This window comes from Octopus bimaculoides, chromosome 9, assembly GCF_001194135.2.
Source record: "Octopus bimaculoides isolate UCB-OBI-ISO-001 chromosome 9, ASM119413v2, whole genome shotgun sequence".
In the NCBI taxonomy this organism is placed as follows: Eukaryota; Metazoa; Mollusca; class Cephalopoda; order Octopoda; family Octopodidae; genus Octopus; species Octopus bimaculoides.
The window spans coordinates 71,529,496-71,538,708 of record NC_068989.1 but is presented as its reverse complement, the minus strand read 5'-3'; the positions used below and the strand labels follow the sequence as shown (position 1 = coordinate 71,538,708).

Below are 9,213 nucleotides of genomic sequence, written 5' to 3'. Positions count from 1 at the left end.
GTATATTATATACAAAAAACATCTTACATAAATTATCATTGTTTTAAATTATCATTGTTTTAAATACAAGTTGAACAAAGTTTAAGTTTAAAATAATAATGAAGATAAAATTAGTACATATTTAACCGGTGTAATAGTTAATTTTTTCATTCATATTTTTTATTATTACGTTTGTAGAAATAAATAATCTTGTATTTTTCTATTATTCAATTGATCTTTAATTATAATTAAATAAACGTCTTTAGCTTTAACTATTACACCGGTTAAATATGTACTAACCCAGTATATATGTGTGTATGTATATATTTGTATATGTCAAAGATGATGCAAAAAAAGAGAAAAGAAAAATGTTCCTTAGTACCAGAAACAGAGTCAAAGAAGCAGCAAAGCTTCTAAATACACGGATGATGCAGATAGTAGATTCTAGGGATGACCAACTCCCAGCCAGCAGCAAGAGTTCTGATGCCTCTGTTACGACTAGTCCAGAATCTGGTGAAATATCCAAAGAATCCGGTGATCTTCGGTAAGTTATTTTGCACTCATGGAACTCATCCATTTTTGGCAAGTTATATTTTGAAATTCTGCTGGGTGCTTACACACTGTCCTCACTATGCAAACCCATTAAGGGCACAGCTTTAGTCGACAACCACCCCAACATGACCGAGTAGTACTGGATTACTTGATTACCAGTAGCAAGATTCTGTGTTTGGTCCTGAGCTATCATAATTAAAAATGACACCCTAATTTAATTATTTTATTCACGTGTGGTAAGAAGCTTGATTCCCAATCACATGGTTCCATGTTCAGTCCCACTGCATGGCACTTTGGGCAAGTGTCTTCTACTATAGCTCTGAGCTGACCAAAGCCTTGTGAGTGGATTTGGTTGATGGAAACTAATAGAAGCCCATCATATGTATATATCTATATGTATGTGTGTCTTTGTGTCTGATTGACCCTCCACCACTGCTAGACAACTGGTGTTGGTGTGTTTATGTCCCCATAACTTAGCAGTTTGAGAAAAGAGACCAATAAAACAAGTACTAGGCTTAAAAAAAAATAACGTCCCGAGGTTGATTTGTTCCACTGAAAAACCCTTCAAGGTGGTGTCCCTGTATGGCCACGGTCAAATGTCAGAAACTAGTAAAAGATAGAAGATATTCCATTTTTCTTTCCTTTTCTTTCAGTGATGAGCAGTTGGATATTGCTTCCGTAATTAGTGTTCTCTGCCAGATGTTAACACACAACTCTATTCAAACAAGGATTGCTGCTCTACAATGGTTCGGTCATCTTTTAAATAAAATTCCTATAAAGGTAATTTCTAACTCATTTTTTTCTCAAATTGAAGAGTCACATAAGTATTGAATCTGTCATTCATTTTAATGTTTATTTTCCCATGCTTACATGGATCAGATGAGAGTACATTAGAGCAGAGTTTTCTGCAGCTGGATGCCCTTTTTGCAGCCAACCCCTGTCTGTTTTCAAGTGAAATAATAATCTTCCAGTCTATTGAATAACAAACAACCCAGACTTAAAAATAAGTATTGGGTCAATCTGTTTGACAAAATCTTTTCAAGACAGTACCCCAGCATGGCCACAGTCCAATGATTGAAACAAGTAAAAGATAAGAGATGAAGATAGGTCCTGAGTTGAAAGCCCCTGTTGGTTGTTTAATTGACCCTTGTTACTACTCTGAATCTCTAGCAGACATCATCACTTTTGCCCACCCCTAACCCTTTATAGAATGTTTAGGTTGACTATTAATGAAAGCATGTGGCTCAGTGGTTAGAGTATTCAGCTCGAGATCATAAGGTTGTGAGTTCGATTCTCAGTGACATGTGTCCTTGAGCAAGACACTTTATTTCATGTTGCTCTAATCCACTCAGCTAGCAAAAATGAGTTGTACCTGTCACATTCGGTGTCATGCTGAATCTTCTTGAGAACTATATTAAAGGTACATGTACCTGTGGAGTACTCAGCCACTTGCATGTTAATTTCATGAGCAGAGTGTTCCATTGACCGACTCAACTGGAACCCTCATCTTAGTAATTGACTGAGTGCCAGTGCCAGATTGACTAATTATGATTTTTGCTGTTTTTATATTCATGACTTATGTGATTTTTATTGTCACCATTCTCTTTCAGACATTCCAGTATATTGATGACTTTTTCCCTTTATTCCTTCAAACCCTGAAAGACCCTTCTGATGAGGTAGGTAAAAAAATTAGAAACATCAAATGTTTGTTTATTTCTTTAAAACTATATCTCATGTATATTTTTGCTGTAGATCTATTTAGTTGTTATTTAACCCTGGGTTAGTACTGACTAAGGTGGAGGCGCAATGGCCCAGTGGTTAGGGCAGCGGACTCGCGGTCATAGGATTGCGGTTTCGATTCCCAGACTGGGCATTGTGAGTGTTTATTGAGCGAAAACACCTAAAAGCTCCACGAGGCTCCGGCAGGGGATGGTGGCGAACCCTGCTGTACTCTTTCATCACAATTTTCTCTCACTCTTACTTCCTGTGTTTGTTGTGCCTGTAATTCAAAGGGCCAGCCTTGTCACGCTGTGTCACGCTGAATATCCCCGAGAACTACGTTAAGGGTACATGTCTGTGGAATGCTCAGCCACTTGCACGTTAATTTCACGAGCAGGCTGTTCCGTTGATCGGATCAACTGGAACCCTCGACGTCGTAAGCGACGGAATGCCAACAACAACAAGTACTGACTAAGCAGACCAATGATCTAAAATAGTGATTCTCAAACAATACATCCAGGGGAATGTATCTACGTGCATTGCAGATTTTTAAAAATATAATTTAAGGGTTTAAAGAATAAAATTCTTACTAATGTTTGGGTGTCTCGGAAAATGCATTATTCATAAGTTTTGTGTCCTTTCTTTGTTAACCCCTCAAATCCTGATGAAGTCATAAGAGTAATGTTGTGATGTATGGTATGTCATCATCGTCAACATTTAATGTCCATTTTCCATGCTGGCATGGGTTGGACGGCTTTACAGGAACTGGCAAGGCCAGGGCCCACACCAGGTTCCATAGTCTGTTTTGACTTGGTTTCTATGGCCGGATACCCTTCTTAATGCCAACCACTTTACAGAGTGTACTGGATACCTTTTATGTGGCACCATCACCAGTACTTTTTATAGCACCATAACCAGTGCTTTTTATGTAACATCAGCACCCACACCAATGCTTTTTATGTGGCACTTCCATTTTAAAATTCTTAATTCTGTTGTGGTAGGTGGGTCACATATATGTCACTATTGTTATCATCATCATTCAATGCCTGTATCCCATGTTGGCATGAATTGGATGGTTCAACAGGATCCTGCCAGCCTGAGGTATGTGTTGGTTTCTGTCTGCTTTGGCAAGGTTTCTCTGGTTGGATGTCTTTCCTAATGCCAACTACTTTACAGAGTGTACCAGGAGCTTTTTTCCATGGCACCGGCACTAGTAAGGTAACAAAGTAATTTGCAAAACAAGGCTCTTTGACAGAGTAGAGTGCAATATTGAGGAAGTTGGCTCTGTGTCTGAAAGACAGGAACATGTGTCTTGCTGTGGAGGAAATACATGGGTACTCCAGCAGAGAAGGGAGAAGGAATAATGGAAACAATATATCTAGGTATACCCTCGAGGTACTAGAAGGTGGGTGTATTGAACATTTTGAAACTAGAAGAGCCCTTTCTCCTTTCCATCACAGTCTGAACAAACCCAGTCTCTTCCAGCATGAAAGAGGGAATATGAGAGGGCACATGGCTTAGTGGTTAGGGTGTTGTACTCACAATTGTGCGATTGTGGTTTCAGTTCCTGGACAGGGTGGTGGTGCATTGTGTTTTTGAGCAAAATACTCCATACTTGCTCTACAATCACTTTGATACCTGACATGTGGTACACCATGCACCTGTTCAGGCAATGACAATTTGATGGGGAGAATGTGCTTAATGTACAGCACATATATTTGATTGCTATAAACAAATCATCTGTGTAGGTTATTCAAGAAATTGCAGAACCATCTTTCTTGAACTATGAGAGACTACTAGCATCATGTATACAGATATATATGCGTTTTGCTGAATTTTTTTCTGTAGAACATGATTTTTCTTTGTGGTTGGGTCGTTGATGACCTCTTTCTAGCATAGTGTGTGTATATATATATATATATATATATATATATATATATACACACATGCACACAACACACACACACGTGTTCGTCATTGTAACTTACTTATTATGCTGTATAATTAACTGTTAAATTAGAAAGAGAATTTAAAGATATAACAGTCTCCATATTCTTTGCAATTATTTTGGATTTGCACTCCCAAAAATATTTATAATCTAGTGAAGCAAAACTGAATTTACCCATCAGAAGAATTACAGTGGGATTGCTCACTATAAACCATCCTTGGTGCTTTTTACTACTTAATGCAGTTAGTCAGAATCTGGACTTAATCTCAGAGCTCTTACGGCACCCACTTGGATAATTTATCCCTATATACTCATTGTAGGGCAGTGGACTCGTGGTCATAGGATCACAGTTTTGATTCCCAGACCGGGTGTTGTGAGTGTTTATTGGGCGAAAGCACCTAAATTTCCATAAGGCTCTGGCAGGGAGTGGTGGTGAACCCTACTGTATTCTTTCACTGCAACTTTCTCTGACTCTTTCTTCCTGTTTCTGTTGTACCTCTTATTTCAAAGGGCCAGCCTTGTCACACTCTGTGTCACGCTGAATCTCCCCGAGAACTACGTTAGAGGTACACATGTCTGTGGAGTGCTCAGTCACTTCCATGTTAATTTCACGAGCAGGCTGTTCCATTGATCGAATCAACTGGAACCCTCGTCGTCATAATCGATGGAATGCCATGATATATATATATATATATATATATATATATATATATATATATATATATATATATATATATATATCCTTTAAGTTCGTTTATGGGAAACATTTTTGAGTGCTCTCATAAAAAGCTTCTATGCTACTTTTTCTAGCTACTGTTTACTATTCCCATCTTCAAGAGTAATTTTATGGGATAGTTATTAGTCCGGTGCTGCTATAACATAGGATTAATGTAGTAATAACATGAACTTTTCAATGGAAAGTCATAAATACTTTAATGCATTTCTATGTACATTTCCACAAAGTACATGTGCTTTGTGGAAACATATGTAGCAATCTCTCTCTATATATATATGTAATGAATTACTTTTGCAGGTTGTACTTCTTGATCTTGAAGCTCTTGCTGAAATTTCGTCCAATCCAGCTGGCAAACAAGCAAAACCCAGTAACAGCACTGAAACATCCAGGAATGAAGACAAGAGTGCTAACACAAAGGTCCTCACTAGTCTTAATCACTACTTTGATAAATTCATGAGAGAACTCATTCAATTGTTTCATCGTGAACAAAACCTGCTGGAAGAAAAAGGGACCTTTATACTACGGTAAGGGTCTTGATATATTTGCATATCTGAGTGTTTGCATATGGGTGTATGTGCGTTTGTATATGTATGTGTTTGTACATGTGTGTATGTGTGTGTGTCTTTGCATACATGTTTTCTCATTGACATTGCCATCATATTTTGGCAGCTTTTGTGTCACTGACACTTCATCTTTCATTAAAAGATAACTGTGTTAATTGATCTGATCTCCAATAGTTTTCAGATACCCCTCTGTTTTGTCATCATCATCACTACCACCAACACCACCAGCACAGACAAATTTGTAAGTCATCATCATGATCATGATCCTCCTCCTCCTGGCTAGTCAGGTCTGCAGGAACCTCACACATGGTTCCAGCAAGATGGAGCAACTGCTCATACCACAAGAGAGAAACAATGCAGTTGCTACGGCAGTGATTTAGAGAGAGAATAATCTCCCGCTACGGCAATGTCAACTGGCCTTCATGTTCCCCAGACTTGACTAACCCGAATTTTTTCTTGTGGGGATACCTGAGAGAGAGGGTTTACATCAACAAACCAGAGACCCTGGTACAACTGAAGAACATCAATTGAGAAATCAGAGAAGTGGGATCGGAAACTCTTGAGGGTGTTATGGTGCAAGTTTTGGAAAGAGCACGGGTGTGCAAAGCTGAAAATGGCTGCCATTTAAGCGATGTCATTTTTCATATGTGATGTAGTGGTGTTGTAAAATTTGACTTATGCAAATTAATTTCCATTCAGTCTTTTATATTGTATCGAAATTTCATGCATTTATTTGTAAAGTTAAGGAAGTTATTAAAAATTGAAACCCATCAGTGACTTTTGGGACACCCTGTACATGAGAAAAGAGCACAAATGGGTTGAAATTCATTACAGCTGTTTCAGACACATTTTTATTGATGAATACACCAATTACATCATGAAAAATTAAGTTATTTTCAGGTGCATTAAAACTTAAAAATTAAAAATTTGGTTCAGAGAAAATATCAATATATGGAATGTGTGATGACCCTCAAGTGAGAGAGTGAAACTGTACAGAAGCATGACCATATATAATATGGGTAATGTCATAAACATTAAATTATTTATGTTAAATTGATGGTGAGAGAAAAGGAATGGCAAGGTATAAAGCTTTTGAGGAAGACAAGGAGAAAGAAGAATAGGGGTAAGGTGAGATACTATAGTGTAGAACAGCAGAATGTTGAGTAGAGGAGACATAATTGCTGGCATCAAACCACTAGATTACAAACATCAGAACAAGATCATTTACTATAATGAATACTCACAGACAGAAGTACAAATTCATATACACAGATATCATTATGAACACAAACACAAGTAAACATACATATGTATACACACACACACACACACACACACACACACACACATGTATGTATATGTATGAAAATGTCAGGATTCAAGCGAATTAGGTCCTTAAATAGTAAAGCACCAAAGTCAGATCACTATCGTGTACAAACAATATTTGAAGACCTCCAATTCTATGTACAATCGCAAATGGCTGACTGAATATACAAGCCCTCAAAGTCACATATGGGTACAAACACTGCACCCATTGTACTGCACAGAAAAGACTCCAGATCCCAGCAAATTGCAGGTTGCTAGTAAGGTGAATGATAAATAAATAACAACAGATGGATTGTGGTTCAATATGGCTGTTTCAGATGTGTTTTTTTTTTATTGATGCATAGAAGTATTACACAATGTAACACTTCCACATACATATCTACACACTCACACGCACATATACACACACACACGTTTCTGTCTACCAAATTCCAGGCTTTGGTAAGCCCAGAAATTATATAAGACACTTGCCAAGATGAGAAAGGTAAAAGTAAAGATTAAATTTTAATGTAAATAAAGCTTTGAATTTGTTTTACCATTTCAGACAACTGGCGTTGCAGCTAAATGCAGAAGACATCTATAGAACGCTGTCTGAAATACTAATGCAAGAAGAGGATGCATCCTTTGCGTGCATCATGGTGCAAACACTCAACACTATTTTACTCACATCAACCGAACTCTTTGAGTTGCGGAACCAGCTTAAAGATTTAAAAACACCGGTATAACCATTTGCTTTGTCATTTCTTTTCCTTTCTTTAGGAAATAATCATAATAATGACCATCCCCAAATACAACAATAATAATAATGTTCCTTTCTACTATAATGATAATAATAATAATAATAATAATAATGGTTTCAAATTTTGCCACAAGGGCAGCAATTTTGGGGGAGGGGATGAGTCCATTACATCAACCCCAGTACTCAACTGGTACTTATTTCATCAACCCTGAAAGGATCAAAGGCAAAGTCGACCTCAATGGAATTTGAACTCAGAACATAAAGTTGAAATGTCGCTATTCATTTTGCCCAGCATGCTAACAGTTCCACCAGCTCACTGCCTTCTTAATAATAATAATAATAATAATAATAATAATAATAGTGATGGTGATGGTGGTGGTTTCAAATTTTGACACAAGGCCAGCAATTTTGAGGGAGTTGGGTAAGTTGATTACATCAGTCCTAGTGCTGAATAACTGGTACTTATTTTATTGACCCTGAAAGAATGAAAAGTCAACCTTGATGGAATTTGCACTCAGGCCATAAAGACGGATGAAATGCCACTAAGCATTTTGTCCAGCAGGCTAACAATTCTGCCAGCTCACCACCTTAATAATAATAATAATAATAATAATAATAATCCTTTCTACTATAGGCACAAGGCCTGAAATTTGCAGGGAAGGGTTAAGTCGATTACATTGCTCCCAGTGCCCAACTGGTACTTTATTGACCCTGAAAGGATGAAAAGCAAAGTTGACCTCAGTAGAATTTGAAGAAGAAGAAGAAGAATAATAATAATAATAATAATAATAATAATAATAATAATAATTATAATAATAATTATTATTATTATTATTATTATTATTATTATTATTATTATTATTATTATTATTTCTACTATAGACACAAAGCCTGAAATTTGGTGGGAGGGGTTAAGCCGATTACATTGACCCTAGTAGACAACTGGTTCTTAATTTATTGACCATGAAAGGGAAAGTCGGCCTTGGCAGAATTTGAACCCAGAACATAGCGGCAGACAAAATACCGCTAAACATTTTGCCTGGTGAGCTAGCAATTATAATAGTAATGCATAAGAAGAAAATACTGTTTATACCAGTGCCACCTGACTGGCTCCCATGCTGGTGGCACGTAAAAAGCACCATTCGAGCATGGTTGATGCCAGTGCCGACCTTGCCGGTGTGACGTAAAAAACATCCACTGTACTCTCAGAGTGGTTGGCATTAAGAAGGGCATCCAGCTGTAGAAACCTTGCCAGATCTGATTTGAGCCTGGTGCAGCCTCCTGGCTTGCCAGTCCTCAATCAAATCATCCAACCCATGCTAGCATGGAAAGCAAACATTAAACAACAATGATGATGATGATGATGATGAAGCTTCATTGAAAATGATAATTATGATAATATGATACTTTCTAATCTATGAAAAGAAAATCTTGTTCCATTCAATTAAATATTTGCATTCTGTTATTCTGTTTCAGGAGAGCTGTTCCCTTTTCACTTGCCTCTACAAATCCTGGTGTCATGGTCCTGTAGCCACTGTATCACTCTGTTATCTCACACAGAACTACGAGCATGCCTGTGATCTTCTAGAAACATTGTATCCTTTTATTTTTTTGCTGTGTTTTATCAATGAGATATTATTGGTTGGTATAT

At 37.3% G+C, this 9,213-nt stretch overlaps 1 protein-coding gene across 1 annotated transcript in view; it reads left to right on the top strand.

The window, feature by feature from the left end:
* The window catches only part of LOC106869092 (protein VAC14 homolog), a 64,272-nt gene that overhangs the window by 28,078 nt on the left and 26,981 nt on the right, over positions 1-9,213 (top strand). Inside the window, exons 8-13 of the mRNA XM_052970924.1 lie at positions 365-523; positions 1,185-1,311; positions 2,142-2,207; positions 5,232-5,458; positions 7,368-7,542; positions 9,039-9,157. Coding sequence (XP_052826884.1) covers positions 365-523; positions 1,185-1,311; positions 2,142-2,207; positions 5,232-5,458; positions 7,368-7,542; positions 9,039-9,157 — 873 coding nt within the window. The remainder of the gene's footprint in view (positions 1-364; positions 524-1,184; positions 1,312-2,141; positions 2,208-5,231; positions 5,459-7,367; positions 7,543-9,038; positions 9,158-9,213) is intronic.